This window comes from Falco punctatus (genome assembly GCF_963210335.1).
Source record: "Falco punctatus genome assembly, chromosome: 1".
NCBI lineage: Eukaryota > Metazoa > Chordata > Aves > Falconiformes > Falconidae > Falco > Falco punctatus.
In genome coordinates, this window is record NC_137580.1 from 106,372,680 (window position 1) to 106,388,697 (window position 16,018).

Genomic DNA, 16,018 nt, shown 5'->3' on the forward strand with positions numbered 1-16,018 from the left:
TTCCTCTCCACCTCTGCCCGCAGGGTGGTGCTCGCCCCTGTCTCCACCAGCCCTGGCTTGCTGGGCACGTGGTCATAGTCATAGGTGGGGTCCTCCTCGGACCCAAAGTGGACCCGCACGCTGGCCAAGGCTGTGAAGAGCACGCTCTTGCGCTTGGTCTTCTGGCAGCTCTCACAGATGACCAGCTCAGCCCGCAGCAGCTCCCCTGCACCCTCGCTCTCCGCCACCACCAAGGGGAATGCCCGGTCCTGGGTCACCGAGACCACCTTCTCATCCAGGCTGCTCACCACCAGGTTGTAGTCCTTGGGGTCATAGAGGGAGAGGGGCGCCGTGGTGCCATCGCTGTAGGAAATCCACAGGCTCAGCAGCGCTTCCTGCAGGACCAATACAGGCACCGGTTGCCCAGCACAATGCCAGTCCCACCTGCACCTGTTTGTCCATCCCTCCATCCATCCATCTCTCCTTCTTTGCATCCTCTTCCCCATCCAACTCACCCTTTATCCCTCCATCATCCATCCAACCATCACCTAGTTTTCCCCTTTTGCCTGTTCTCCCCTCAGTGTTCCCCATGCTTGCCCAGGCTCACCCCAGAGGTGCCAGATGTGGCTACCAGCGCTGGGCTGGGAACCGTACAGGATTTCCTCCAGACCCCTTTGTCCTCATGGTTGTCCCCTGTCCCTGGGCTGGGCAGGGTTGGTTCATAGTTCTGCGTGAAAGTTTCTGGGGTGCTTTGGGGTCACCAGGGTGTCTGGAGGACAGCGGGTGCTGTGGGGGCCTGGGACAACTGTGGGCAGGATTTAGGGGGGGCGTTGCAGATGGAGCCCTCACCCCACCCCAACTTTCCCACTGGACCCCCAAGCCTGAATGCAGCCTCCTGGCCTCACCTGCTTGAAGAAGCTGAGGGTCTGCTGCACGGACGTTCGGGCAATGATGGTGTGGCTATTGCCAGGGCTGGGGTGGAGGGACAGCGAGAGGCTGGAGACCACCTGGGCCTTCAGGTCCGTGATGCTGACCTTCTCCTCCGCCACCGTCACCAGCGTCTCACCCAGCACCGCCTCCACGAGTGGGGACACAACCTGCAGGGGATGAGGGTGCCCATCACCGCCTGCCCCCCCCAGCCAAGCTGGCAGAGGTGGGGAAAGGTGGCTGGGGGGTACCTTGAAGAGTGTGGTGCCCGGCTCCCTCCCGGCCAGCGTGAAGCTGTCCACCATGTGGGCCACCCGTGGGTCATCCACACGCATGAAATCGCTGACCAGATCGGTGACCTCCACCAGCCAGTCGGGCCCTAGCATGGTGACCACCTGCCCCATGCCCTCCGCCGCCGTGGTGTGGAACTGGGTGAAGACCTGCAGTGTGGCATGTTGGTACTGCAGGGCACAGCCCCGGCTCTGCTTCCGCTCCTCTTCATCCTCCTCGTGTTCGCTGTCCCGCACCGACCTGCGGGATGGGGCAGTGGGTGGGCAGTGCTACCAAGCTCCCCGCTGCCATGGCTCTTCAGCCCCCACAGGAAAGGAGAGGGGTGGCCGGGCAGGGAGAAATGCAAGATCACCAAAAAAAAAAATGATAGCTCCTGGCCACAAGATGCCTCGTTGCCCATGAGGTCTCTGAGGGCTTTAGCAGCACGTGGTAACAGGGTCGCCAGCATCTCTGCCACCTAACCAGCTGAGAGGACAAGATATCTCAGGTTGGGATGGACACCTGGAGGTCTCTAGACCTCAAAACAGGGCTAACTTTGGATTTTGGCCACTCCTGGCCTCATCCAGGGAAGTTCTGACCATTGCCAAGGATGGATGTTCCCCACCAGCTCCAGCATTTAACCAACCTCATTGTGAAGTTTTCCTCCTTCCATACAAACATGCAACCTGCGTCCGTGATTGCTCACCTTTTCACTGAGGACCCCTGAGATGACTCTGGCTCCACCATCTTTAAAACCCCCTCATTAAGTAGCTGAACAAGCTGAACAATTAGACCACTACCACCCACCTTCACCTCGCCTTCTCAAGGCTGGACAGACCCCAAGCACGGTGGCTCTGCAGCACCCACCTCCTGTCCGGCAGGATGGGCACCCTCCAGCCCTTCACTTGGCTCAACCGGGCGTCTGAGAGCTCGATGTGCAGTGGCAGTTTGGGCACCCACACCGTCATCTCCAGCGGGGCAGAGAGGTGCTCATAGGTGAAGGTGACCCGGGCGCTCATGGAGCCCCGTGACTCCTTCCCGCTGACGAAAACGTAGTCGCAGCTGCTGGAGACCTGGGGGAGAAGGGAGGGTGGGGGGTTGCAACGGTCCCACAGACACACCAGAGATGCTGGCAGGAGGCTGCCCGGAGAATGGCAAGTGCTGGAGGAGCAGATTTTCACCCGGCATGTACACGGTTAAAGGTGGCCCCGGGAACAGGGATGACCTCTCCTCCATGAGATGATGCTCAGAGGCGTGAACCCGCACACACCACCTCCATAATGCGAAATTCCCCCCAGCCCAGGTCCCCTTGCCAGCCCTCGCCCACTCCCACCTGCACCAGGTACCTTCACTTGGTGCCTCAGTTTCTCTTTGGCCTCTGTACTGAATTGTACCTCTTCTCTGTGCTCGAGCTAGAGGCACCCATGGGTGCTCCACAGAGGCTGCAAGTTACTCACCCTGCCCCAAAATCTCCTCCACCCATGCCCAGGAGACAGCGAGCACAGAGCAGCCGTGTGCCCGTACCCACTGGTGCCTTGTCCCCGTCCCTCCTGCTAACCCCAGAAAAAACTTCCTAGAGTCCGTCTGAATCCTCATGTTCATCTTCTCACTCTCTTTCTCGTTTAATTTCCGTTTATGCAAATGCTATTAGTTAAATTTGCTATAAAACAAATATATCCTGTGGGGGCCACTTATTACCGACCGAGCCGAGCCAATTAAGGAGCTAAGAGGATGCCACTGCAGCATCGCCTGAGCTTTGGCTGAGGCCACCAGAGTCAGCAGCTCCTTCCCAGGAAGGGTGGCAGGTGACAGCCTGGCCGAGGGGACACGAAGCCCCCACCCGGCGCGGCCCCCTGGCCCAACCTGCCCACACCATCAGGGATTGCGTCTAGGTTGTTTGCTGCTGGGGAAAAGTAAAACCCATTTGCTCAGCCCATTTGTACAGTCGCTCTCAGATGCACTGAGCATCTCAACAGCATAGAAGGGTTTATCTCCAACAAGCCACGTGGATTCGCTGATGGCTGATAAGGGGTTGAGTCCATGCTTCGTGGTAGCTGACAGCAGAGGTGATGGCATCACTGTGGGTTCTTCCCACCTTATGTTTGGGTACCTGTGGTCATTCAGCTGCAGGAACTTTGCATTTCCAAGCCCACGAGCAGGGCCTGACTTCTACGAGAGCTCCACGTTTCGACTGCAGGAGCATGCCACAAGGTGCCCGTGGTCCCTGGGGCCGGTGGAGGAGGCAGAGCCCAGGACCCGGGCTCCTCGGGAAGTCCCCGAGGCATGGAAGTGCAATGCAGGAGGGTTTGTTCCTTGTTTTCCTATCAGAGATACCAGCTCAGCACATCTGAAAAGACAATCTCATCTCTGGTGGGGCGGCATGTGAATGAAGATGAGCTCCTGGGCAAATCCTCCAGCAAAGGAGCGCTCTGGATATCATGCCATTTATCACTATAAATATGATGGGCTGCTGATTCCATTACCTTAGCTAATAACCCCCCACCCCCAGAATTTTCTTCTTGGGACCACTTGCTTTGCAATCGGGGGGTTTGAAACTATGACAACAAAAAAATCCCGGCACATCAGGCCTGTCCTGATGATGGAGTGACTGCAGATTAGCTTTTAAATGAAGTGCACGCTTGTTCAGAGAAACTTCCCGGATTTGCAGCAAGGCATCGGGAAGCAAGAGGCTGAGGTCTGCCTGGGCTGCGAGCCAAGGCACTGCTGGCTCCGCTTCTGTGGCCAGGAGCTCCCCTCTTGGCACGGTCTCAAGCATGGGATCAAAAGGACACATCTTCTCCAAGGCCCTCTCAGGAGTGGGGAAGAACCTCCACAGCTCGTGGCACCCCATGTTGGCCAGCCAGGGGTCCTGGCAGTGGCTGTGGGTGACCAAGGTCCCTGAGGCTCAGTCCCACTGAGCTGACTCGCTTCTGGTGGGTCCTCGAGTGGGTGCTGATGGTGAGCTCCTACGAAAGGTTCACATGGGCAAGTGAGGTTGAGCATGTCCCATTGAGCATTGCTGGCAGCAGAGGTGGCCCTTCCACTCCCTGCATGTCCCTCAACACATATGCAGCCCCCAGTGCCACCACACAGCAGGCAAGGGGGATTATTTCTATGCCACCTTGAGTGATGAGGTCCCCCCCTCTGGGTCAGCACAGGCAGGCACCCTGTATCACCACAGAAGGGGACGAGGATGACAACCCCCGCCTGTGCTCTCCCACCACCCTTCACAGGTGGCTCTGACACCTTCACAGCCATGTCTGCACGAGGTCTAGGGCACGTTCCCTCCACGTTACACACGAGAGCAACCACCACCAAGCCCAGGCAGCGTGGGGAAAAGCAGCTCCCCAGCCCTCCTTCGTGTTAAATTATTTACAGTAACAGATAGCACATCCCACTATGTAAGCTTTGATTTATGTAACAGGTTTATAGCCCTGACACCGTAATCATACTCCCCAATCTCAGCAGGTAACTGAGAGCTCCCTCAGAAATGAAGCTCCAGCACAAACACAAAATAACTCAGCAAGAAATTGCACAGGGCTCCAAGCGGCAAGCAGGAGGCGAGCCGGGGCCGGAGGGCTGCTCCATGCATTATTCATCCCAGCTTGTGTGCGTGTGTCTGCTCCCCCCCAGGTCTGGGGACAGTGTGTAAATAGATTTATGAGTAGAAAGGCAGCACATTAAACAGTTTAAGTGTCTTGGAGTCCATCCTGAAGTGTATTATTGCTCCAGTGTTTTACCACGCTGCGGAGGACCGGTCTCCATAAATTAGACCCAGTGCTGTAAATCGCACGGATTGGAGCTTTAGTCAAGAACTTGGGTAAACAGTTTGTGACTGTCACTGACTGTCACCCACCCATGGACCACTGGGGAGAGCAAGTCCCAACGGGGCTGGAGCTCTGCCCATCACCCTGGCTCGGCTGGGAGAGCAGCTGGTGGCTTCTGGCAAAGATGGGGAGAAGGGGATACATCCCCCAGCCTGAGGGACAAGGGGGAGCCCCCCAGCATGGCTCCCTGCCTCTGCCCGACACACCAGGGACGTGGAGAGGGTGGGCTGGCTGGGTGCATGCAGGGAGAGGGGTGGGAGGTGTTTGGGAGACGGTAACAGTGTCTAGGGGTGGGTGGATGGATGGAAATGGTGATAGGATAATACAGGCAGGTGGATAGATGGATACATACGCTAGGTTAACAGTTGGACTGGATGATCTTAAAAGTCTTTTCCAACCTAAATGATTCTGATTCTGTGATACAGGGATAGAAAAATGCATATGGATGAATGGGTCTGGTGATGGAAAAATCATGGCTGGATTTGAGGACCGACTGCTGCCTCAATGGCTGGGGCAGATGCGAGGGCTATCGCAGCTGCTGCAACAATGAGCCTTTTGCATTCATCTAATCAGCATCTCTCCCATGCAACCCATCTTGCCCCTCTCCCTCAGCCCCTCTCTTCCCTCCATGGTCCCCAAATGCCCAGGTCACCCCCCCACCCCTCACTGGGGCCAGCCCGCAGCCCCAGCCCAAGCTCACCCTGGCATCCGATCCAAATGGGAGATCAACATCACCCAGAGGCACGAGTGAAGCCACTGATGGAAACGTGCAGCTCACATCGCAAGGTGACAGTATTTCACCTTATCAGTCCCAAGTGCTGCAATCATCCATAGTTATCGCTGCTGCCTGGTGCCAGCCTGCACAGTGCCGAAGCATCCCATGGAATCTCCAGGGACAGTGACAAAGTCTCTTGTCCTTCTCCCAGCAGATCCCAAGGAGAGGCAGACATGGACTGAAGCCACTGAGGGGACGATGCTTGGGATGGGGTGGGCTTGTGCAGCACAAGCCACTAGCCAGCTCGTCAGCTAGTCAGCCACTAGCCCCAGCTCACCGAGCTCCAGCCTGCACCACTATTGGGGTCAGCACCCCTGGGAGAAGCTCAGCCACTCACAAAGGTCACAAAAGCCCCCTCCCCACACCCACCTTGATGATGTCTTCATTGTTGGACTTGCACTCAACCATAGCCGAGACATCCACAATGACGCCACTCAGCTCAATGGCGATGACCTTCACTGGAATGGCCACCGTCCGCCCCGTCAGGATGGCCGTGTTGATGATTTCTGTGTCCTGGGGATGGGGTGCAAAGAGGATCATCACATTAGAGGGCAGCCTGTCTCTCCAGGGTTAGATCCTGGTTGGTCCATCTCCTGCTGCAGCCCTGGCGTAAAGGAGGACCTGTGGGTGGGTGGGTGGGTGGGATGTATGGATGTATAGGCGTTATGAGGCAGACGGGCTGGTGGGAAATGGCTCAGGGAGACCCAATCCATCACCAACATCAAAGCAGATAAGCTAAGCAGAGGGCAGAGGAACTCGCTTACCATGGCCAGGGGCACGATGGCCCTGATGTCCCTCTGGATGACCGTCAACTCTGTCACCACCTTCTCCAGATCAGGCGGGGGGTTGCGGCCCCGGTAGTCGATGTGCCACATGATGCGGCGTGTCACCGACTGGCTGGTGAAGTTCTCCATCTCAAAATCTAGCTGCATGATCTCAGAGGAGGAGTCTCCGTCCCTGGGCAGGGGGACAGGAGGGGACGCAGTGAGCTGGATGCCCTGGCTCCCACAGATGCCCTGGGATCAGTGCCAGGCGGCCCCCTCTAGGGATGCAGAGCATCCCCAGCGAGTTTCTTCTCGGTGTCCCTATGCCTGCCAAGGGGACCCGCTGTAGGTGCCACCACGATGCTTGCTGCCAATCACAGCAGCTGATCCCCTGCTCTGCCACCAGCGGCTGCTCCAGTGGGAGCCTGCAGATTCCCATGGGAATCTTCCCAGTGGGAGAGAGAAATGTATTTCACTGCCTCTCCCCAGGAGGAGAAAAACCTCGGCGACTCAAGCGGGCACTCTCCCAAGGCTGCCGGGTGATATCACAGGGTGAGCATGTGGCCACGGTCCCTGGGGACAGTGGGTGGCTGCAGGCGCTGCCCTCTGCTCCCTGGCTCTGTCTTCCCGGCAGTGTGGCTGGATTTACTGCCCTGGGCTGCTCCCACCTGCCCACTCATCTCCAGCGGGTCAAACCCCAAGTGTGGAGGGCAGCATGCTCAGGGATGGCAAGTAAGTCCCTATACAAGAGCTCAGCCCAAGCCGCTGACTTTGCAGCCCCTTCCAAAGGGGAACACGGGGGGAAACTGAGGCACAGGAAAAGAGGTTCAACCACAGACAGCAGATGGGACAACACTGAATTGTGACTCAGAGCAGGGCTGCCCCCCAGCTTGCATGGGCAGCCATGGGGGTGCAGGGGGTGGATGGCCAGGGGATGGGGGAGGTAGACAAGACCAGCTGGAGATAACAGCTCTGAGACCACCAGCTCACCAAAACCCCACGCATTTATTGCTGCTGCTGCTGAGGACAGCGGGACCTGGAGCTAATGGTGAGGGAGCAAACTCTGGGGCATCCCCGAGGCAGGATGGGATGGAGAGGCTGCGCGCTGCCAAAGCTGGCACATAGTGCTAGTCTAAGGGGATGAGGGGACTCGGCAGCTGGTGTCCCTTGTCCTCTGCATCACAGCTCGGACACAGCCTGACAGCAACAGCATATATCACTTTTACACCCCATCCCTAGGAGCAAACCTCCCCAGGTGCCATCCTGCCTTCCTATTTCTGCATCCAACCTGCAAATCCCTTGGGGGGACTCAGGGTTCAACCCTCCTCCCCCCAATTCAACTTTCTCCATTGCTTCCTAAAATCAGAGCATCCCCAGGGGACACCTCAGAGCCCTTACAAACAGCAGAACCAGCAAGAGACTGGGGGGTGAGGAAAGGTGAAATCCCTGCAGCAAGGGAAGCCGGGACCGGCTCTGTTGTCATCTCGCAGTGTAGCATCTATTGAGAAGGTCCCATCGATGTGGGGGGTGCTGGATACAGTGGGTTTCTCTCTGACACATGTCTAATGAGTGAAAGGGAGCAGAGAAAGAGGAGAACAAGAAGCTGGGGCTGCTCCAGGCCATGGCAAGCCCTGCTCCCACAGCAGGGACAACGGGCTTGGCAGTGGAGCTGCTGCGCAAGGGCTGGCGGGGTCCTGCTGGGACTTTGCACCCCCAAGGCGGCTACAGGGTTGCAAGGGAAATCGCCAAAGGCCACCCAATCTGAAGAAGGGGATTTGGCTGCTCCCTGCCTCTCCCAATGCAGAATTATCAGATACAGCTGGGAAAAGCCAGGTTCAAAGGCGAGCCAGAGCTGCGGCTTCATGCCAGAGGTGGTTCGGCACTGGGACTCCTTGTCACAGGGTGTCCCCAGGCATCCCAGGAGCCTCACCAGGGGACAGCCACCATCTTCTGCCCTCCCCAAGCATCATCTGCTCTCAGCCACGGCAGACACAAGAGCTGGGCTGCTTAGATTGGGGGAATAACTTAGGATGCAGCTGCTGGGGTGCAAAACATCCAAAATTAGCTATTTCACACCAAAGCTCAGAGCCCTCACCCCCTCCCCGCACAGCTGGCACTGCCAAAAGCCCCCAGAGCCCTGGCAAGGCAAATTTCTCCGGCTGCACCGCCTGGAGGGCAACACGGCTTTGAGTCATTCATACTTTCCATTCCGTTAATATTTGATGGAGTTGTTTGTCTAAAAGGTGATTGTAATCACTTTAAATTCATCCGCCGTCTCTAACCTTTCCAGGCTGATTTGAAGCGGCGGTGGCAGACAGGAGAGGGGGAAGGGGGAGAGGAGGGGATCTGGCTGCCGGCTGGTCTAGCAGCCACGTGCAGGGGCACTGGGGTGGCCATGAGGAGGATGAGGGGACTCGTGGCCCCTGGGGACACCCCAATTTCAGCCACAGGGCTGTGGGCTTAGGTGCTGCAGTTGCATTGTGTATCTGGAAGCAATGGTGTGGGGTAAAGGAAAATCCACCCTCCAAGTAAGCCATTTGTAGGGGTTTTCTGCAGATAACTTTTGAGCTCGCGTTCAAAGCAGAGCTGAGGAACTCCCTCCTCCATGAGTTCGTCCCCAGCTTTGCTCGGTTTTGGGGTGAAGGGCAGAGATATGAGGAGATTTCCAACACAGAGGGCAGAAACAGCTCAAGTGCATCAACTCATTTTAACCTGGCTCCTGAAGACACTCGTCTCCCTTTTCCCAGAGACAGAGTGAGATATCACAGCCTGGGAACAACTGCTTTCCAGTACTGAAGTGTTTTTCCTGTAGGTGGTTTTGACCCCATGCCCATCCCCTGCCCTTGCTCGCCAGGTCCTGCCCAGGTATCCCCATCCTTGCAGCCTCCATGTGCTCACAAGCCAGAGTCCCACATCTCCCCTTCTCCAGGCTGAGCAGCCTCTGGGTTTTCAGCTTGGTTTTGTGGGTCTTCACTCCTTCAGAACATTCTCATTTCTGTCCCCTGGACTCTCCTCAACCAACCCGAGTCTTTCTCAGAGCCACAGGAACCGGCACTGTCCTCATGTTGAGCAGGACAGAACCATCGCTGCCCGTCTCGGGTGCTACCTTGGTTCATGCGCCCCACCCACCACTCACCCATCACCTCATGGTCCAGACAGGACCTTGCCTGGGGACTGCTCTCTACTTCCACCCCAAACTGGGGGATCCTCCGTGGCTTCACAATTCAGCCCCAAAATCCACCAAAGATGCCCACCAGCATCTGACACGGCCAGGCGATCCCAGCTCAGGGATGCAGCTGCTAACTGGTACTGATAACTCACGAGCTCATTGCTTGACCCCAGCTTGGTCGCCTGTGCTGGCCACAGAGCAGATCCCACCTGAAGGCATCACCTCACACAGCCCCGGGGCAGCCGCCTGCCTGCCCACCAACCTGCCCACCTCGGGCCACGAAACCCACCTTCACCTGCCCTTTTCACCAGCACAGTGCCAGCGGAGGTGAAAAACCACACGCAAAATCAAGCCCCTTCCCCCATCAGCGTAGGACCTACCCCAACCTCAGCTGGGCTGAGGGTTTGACCCCCAAATCGCTCATCTCCCTTCAGTGCCTCCATATCTCCCAGTCCAGGCTGCGCACTGCCGTGCCTCAGTTTCCCCTGCCAGCACCCACATGGCGCCACAGCCAACCCAGGGTGGGGGCAACGGGAAACCAACCCAGGCCAAACCCAGCAACCTGCCCAACCCCACCAGTGCTGGGGGGCAGGCAAGAGGGGGGCCCTTACCTGGGCCCAGCACCGTCCGCCCTGGCCACGTCGACGGTGGCGGTGGAGTGCTTGCCACCCGTCAGCAGCTCCGAGCTCACCAGCCACTGCCCGCTCCTCGACTTGGTGCTGAGCAGGTTGACACCCTTCTTGGCCTTCACCCTGTGGAGAGTGACGGTCAGGGCTGGACCCTCACACCTCGGCACCCCTGGACCCCCCCGGGCACCCTGCAGGGTGGGATTTTTTGCCCCTGATCCCTCCTGGCTGTCAGAAACATCATCCAAGTTGTCAGCAACAACCACGGGGCTGGGCCCACCCCAGCCTCCCTTTTTCATAAAATGTTGTCCCTCCATCACCCCTCCAGCAGGATTTTGGTCCCCCCGCCCCAGTGCTGCCCCCCAGAACAGTAGCACCCCTGTGGGGCTGAGCATTCTTGAGGTGAAGGGCAGGAAAGTCTGGAGTGTGGTGTCCCCTGTGCCAGGGGCTCACTGCTGGCCCGGTAGCCACAGGGACACTTGTAAATGCCCTTTGAAGAGATGTGGCCGGGGCTTGTCCCTCCATCCTTAGGGACACACAGCAAGGGGGTCCCCCACATACCTCCCTGTAGTGGGGTGCTCAGCACCTCCTGCCCACTGCCCCATTCTGCTCCCACCCTGGCTCTGAGGCAGGATGGGGGGCACACCGGGAGACCCTGCTCACTCTGCATAAGCCCCATGGCCATAACACACTTTGTCCCCAAAGTGGCTGGGAACAAACCCACATCTGCTGGTGGAGCCCTAATCCCAGTGCAACTGGGAGAGCACAGGGAGGGCAAAGGCAGCAGTCCATACTGGCAATGCAGAGATGGAAATCCTGGATGGACAGCCCTTCTCTTCCCTCTGAGAAGCTCCCACTGCAAAGCCTCCAACCAGCTGCTCCTCTGCCCTCCCTCACCTTCCCAAAGCCCTGCCAGACCCGGTCTAGCCCCTGGCAGGTCCCATAAATACAATACGCCCTCCTCATCCTCTCCCTCCTGCCCACGGCTGCCTTTGCACAGCCCAGGCAAAACGACCACCCCCTCAAAAGGTGGCTGCTCCCAGAGGGGGGGGCAGCCCCAGGACCTTACCTAAGCGTGAAGTGCTCCACCGTGGAATTGGACATCAGGTAGAGGAGGATGCTCAGCACCTCACCCGGCTTGAGGGGCTTGTCGGGCAGGCGGATGAAGACATTGCCATCCAGTCGATGCTCCTGCATGGGCTGCCCGGGGGGGGGCTGCAGGAGGCTGACGCTGCCGATGCGCAGCAGCGGGTGCTGTGTAGGACCCTCGGTCCTGGCCCCCCCGGCCCCACGGCGGGGGACCATCTCCCCAAGGCACTGGCCAGCCCCGTCGGGGGCATGCAGGGTGTAGTACAGCTCGGCTTGCTGGCTCTCGCCCGGCACCTCCAGGCTCTCAGGGCTTTTCCGCCTGCCCAGCGGCACGGCCGGGGGGCCGAACCAGGCGTGGGGCAGCTCTGCCTGCACCAGGCACATGGCCAGGCTGCCCCGCAGGCGGCAGGAGCTCTTGATCTCACGGGCGTCGCGGAAGGCATGGAGCCGCACGCAGGGCAGCCGGTCGGTGACGTCGAAGTCATCCCAATCCCGGCCTGCTACGTAGAAGAGCACTTGGACCACGGGCTGGTTGGCCACCAGCCGGGGCTGGATGATGAAGGCGCGCACCTTCCAGTTGACGGTGAGGCGGTCGGGGACCTCCAGGGTGCTGGAGGGCTGCAGCTGCTCCTTGGGCAGCACCAACCCCGTGCTGAAGGGCCCCAGAGTGACGTTGAGGATGGGCAGCTCCTTGGTCTGGAAGACGACGAAAGGCTCGGCACGTTGCAGCGGGGCACTGCCATTGCCCACCGGGCTGGCTCCCACCTCCTTGAGGAAGAAGGCCAAGCGGGTGTTGGACAGGCGGTAGCTCACAGGCAGCATGATGGCACCAGGGGGCTCGGCAGGCTCGGGGCTGGGGGCTGGCCCCTTGGCGTGGGCTGTGAAGGAGATGGAAAGTGCAGGTTAGCACAGGGCGTCCCCTCCAGAGCATCTCCCGAGCCCCAGAGCAGAGAGAGCAGACCCAGGTGGGAGCAGTCCAGCCCCACAGCAAGGAGGAGCTGGTGCTTCAGCCCCCAGACCCCTTGCAAGGGCAGCAAGAGCATGGCTGGGATTCTCTCCTGTAAACCAAAAATGCAGACCACCTTCCCAGGACCTCAGGCATCACTATGCATCCCAGCAGCCAGCTCCAGTCTCACCAACCCACCTTTGGCATGGGATGCGGTGTCCAGCAAGGATGGACTTTCAGGAGCTGCCCAAGTCTGGGCCAGGGCGTGTTGAAGCCACGTCCAACCTCAGCATTGCCCCTGGGGAGCCCAAAGCGCTGGTCACCCAGCCAGCACCCATGCCACGACAGGGGCCAAAACACCACAGACCCACTCATAGAAACAGGGAATAACTGGCCACATCCCTGCTTCCAAATGCGTGGAGAAAGGGAAGCTGAGTTTCTCCAGAGGCTTGATCCCCCAGATCCCCCAGGTATCTATGATCAAGATTGTCCTCCTGCTTTTAGCTCCCAGATCACAGGGGGAAGGTGGCTAAACTGACTCCTCCACCCCAGACCTGCTCCGTCCCCATGGGCTGCCTGTGAGGGTGGTATCACAGCTGGTCCATCACCCACCACCCACCCAGGGGTGCCACCCACACAGTGCTGTCCCTATGCACCAAAGCTGGCCCAGCCCTGATTTTTCCAGACATGGACATGACCTGGTGGAAAAGTGATTAAGATGATGTTGGTGCCGTTTTCTGCAAACCCCAGCAGCACCCAGACCTGCTAACCCTTAGGAAATCCCTTTGGTCCTTCATTTTGACCATTTTGCTTTACAAAAGATGAATGCACACCAGGCAGGCATGGCACAGGCAGCGTGCAGTGACTACTGGCCATATGTCCTGAGGGCCGCCGCTGCTAGAGCCCCTCGAAGGACCTGGCCACCCCTCTGCTGCAGCCAGCGGAGAGAAAACCCCTCAAAATCTTTCTACTAAAGCAGATGCTGCAAAAGGCGGTTGGTGCGGAGCCGGGCCGGTGGCACGCGCTGTGCCGGCAGCTGCAGGAGCCTGGAAGACATCTCAAGGTCTTTGCATCCGCCAGCGGCTGTCAGCAATTCCCAGGAGGCCTGGGTCCCCCCCCCTAGCCCCCTGCAGCTCTCTGCCAGCCCCCTGCACCCCCTGTTCCTGGCACTGATTGCAACCGCTCCCAAGGGGCTGCCGAGCAGGAGAGCCCAAATTACCGTGTCAAACGACGGCAAAAGGTGTGGATGTGATGGCTCGGCTCCCAGGAATGGCTCAGCCTCATCCCCAGCGGGGGCTTTGGAGCATGCCAGGACCCCAGGGCTTTCCCCAGCTGGGAGCATCACCTTGGGCGGTGCTGAAGGGGAAGTGGGACCCTGCAGCCCACCCGGGGAACTCTCTTCTGCAGGGCCTGGGGGAGTTAAGCAGCTTAGAGGGCTCATAAAAGGATTAGTACTGGATACAGGGACAGGCAGCATCCACAGCTACGCTGCCTGGGATGAAACCTGCCCACAAGCCAGGCAGAGAATTCCCTAGGGCTGGGTGGATGCCGGGGACACGCTGCCGGCATCACTGGCGTGGCCACCGTGCTGCCACTGCTGTGGGCACAGCTCCAGTGCCCGCCACACTAACCCTGCTCGTTACCAGCTGCTGAGCCCGTCCCACTTGCCATTTTCCCACCTCCTGGAGAGCCAGGAGCTGCAGGAGAGGTGCCAAGCCCCAGAAAGCACCCATAGGTGCCTCTCTACTCAGAAATGATGACCAGTAAGGGGCTTTCTGCTCCTCCAGCTCATGGAGATTGCTTTCTGCTGCAAAACATGAAGGTTTGCATCCTCCCTGTATCCCGGTTAACCTACTCACAGCTGCTCCTGCCATCCCCAACAATTAGAAAAGGGGATTTTTTTCCAAGGCGTGAGATTATTTGCAGATAAGGATCCACCAGCTGGAGCAACATCAGCCTGGCTGCTTGGGTGAGGGACTGGCAGGACCGAAGGAGGCATGGGCAGCCAGGGAAAGCGGCTATGGTTAGCTGACTCATTGAAATAGCATCAGCCTTTATCCCTTAAAAACCTCCGGGGTTTGGGGAAGGATCACATCATTTCATGAACCCCCCCCCCAAAAAAACCACCCAACTCTATGCCCAGCATGGCCCTGCGCAAAACCCACCCTTGGGATGGTGCAAAACGCCTGGTGTCACCCCCTGTCCCTTGGGTGGGGGGACGGCAGAGCCTCTGTGCTGCCCCAGCGAGGACCCAGCCCGCACCCACCAGCGAGGGGCACCCACTGCTACCCACCACACGGGGAAGGCAAAAGCAGACAGTTTTTAGTCTGTAATTTGGTCCCCAGCCCCAGCTCATGGCAGAGACCACCAGCAACCAGCCCCTTCCTCCTTGCCCTGGGGATTCTCTGAGAGCAAATAACAGTTGAGCACGAGGGGCGGTGGGAAAAGCCCCTCTCCCCTCTGCAGCCGGACAGGGCTCTCAGACGTGCGCTGGGGACCCTGCTCGACTCCGATAAGGCACCGTGGTCCCCAGCCCTGCTACAGTGGGGACACTTGGGGTGGCCCCAGCACTGAGCCCACACGCAGACCTGCACCCCGGCCATGCCAGATGAGGGAAGGGAGCGGGGACAAGCTGGGAGGGAGATGAATGCGACGGTCACGATTAGTTCAGCGCAGGCGGATTGCCGGCACCCAGAGAAGCTATTTCCTTCCACAGACAAAATGCATTTAAATGATGCTATAATCTGTCGCCAGGAGGGGGACGGGACCGGCGCCTCTGTTCCTTGGTCATAAACTAATTCTGGCAGGAGAGGGTCTAACCCAGCCGCATCCAGCCTGAAGTGGGTGCCAGGAGGGTGGATCACAGCCCAGCCCGAGCCCCTGTGCTGCAGAGGGATGGAGTGTGGGGAGGGAAGGAGAAGGGAGGAAGGAGATGCATGGATGTATGGATGCATGGCTGCTGGCTAAGTAGCAAGGAAGAAAGGATGGATAAGGATAGATGAACCGGCAGAGAGAATGGATGGATGGAAGGAGATAGGCAGGTCAGAAGTGGCTGGACAGCAAGAGAATAGCTGCAGGAAGAGGGAAAAGAGGTGCTGGATGGAAGGAAGGTTGGACAGCACAATGGCTCAGGAGATGGGAGGAAGGGAGGAAGGACAGACAGCACAACAGTTCAGGAGATGAAAGATGGATGGAAGGATGGACAGACAAGCAAAACAGCTGAGGAGACTCTAGTCCCCACACCACCGTCCCCAGCCCCTGTCCTGGTTTCTCACAGCCTCCAGGAGGAAAGGATGGCTGTCATGCCCCCACATGGGGGGACAGAAGGGTTAAACCCTGGTCACTGGCTCTGCTCTGCAGCCCGATGTAGCTAATGGGATTTGTAGCCCCTGACCTGCATTCCCAGCTTTATTAGGCTGGCGCAGAGGGGACCATATGGTCCTTCCACCCTCCCAGCTCAGCACCGCAAGCAAAAAAAGCAAATCTCTGTGTCTGGCCAGGCTCTGACCAGCCCGGGGGCTGTCTGGACCACCCCAGGCTGAGGAGCCACGCCAGCCCCACAGTGGGATGGGATAGGATTCCCAAGTATCCCCTCCTTCCCACCCCCCAGTAGCCTGTGGGGAGCCGGGGTGACCTGCAACCCATG

The 16,018-nt window shown here is 58.6% G+C and overlaps 1 protein-coding gene across 1 annotated transcript in view; it reads right to left on the reverse strand.

Annotated features, from left to right (window-relative positions):
• TMEM132E (transmembrane protein 132E) overlaps positions 1 to 16,018 on the reverse strand; it is a 37,284-nt gene that overhangs the window by 2,178 nt on the left and 19,088 nt on the right. Inside the window, 9 exon segments of the mRNA XM_080374159.1 lie at positions 2 to 50; positions 53 to 374; positions 885 to 1,076; positions 1,158 to 1,437; positions 2,044 to 2,249; positions 6,148 to 6,291; positions 6,543 to 6,767; positions 10,352 to 10,463; positions 11,407 to 12,304. Coding sequence (XP_080230285.1) covers positions 2 to 50; positions 53 to 374; positions 885 to 1,076; positions 1,158 to 1,437; positions 2,044 to 2,249; positions 6,148 to 6,291; positions 6,543 to 6,767; positions 10,352 to 10,463; positions 11,407 to 12,304 — 2,428 coding nt within the window.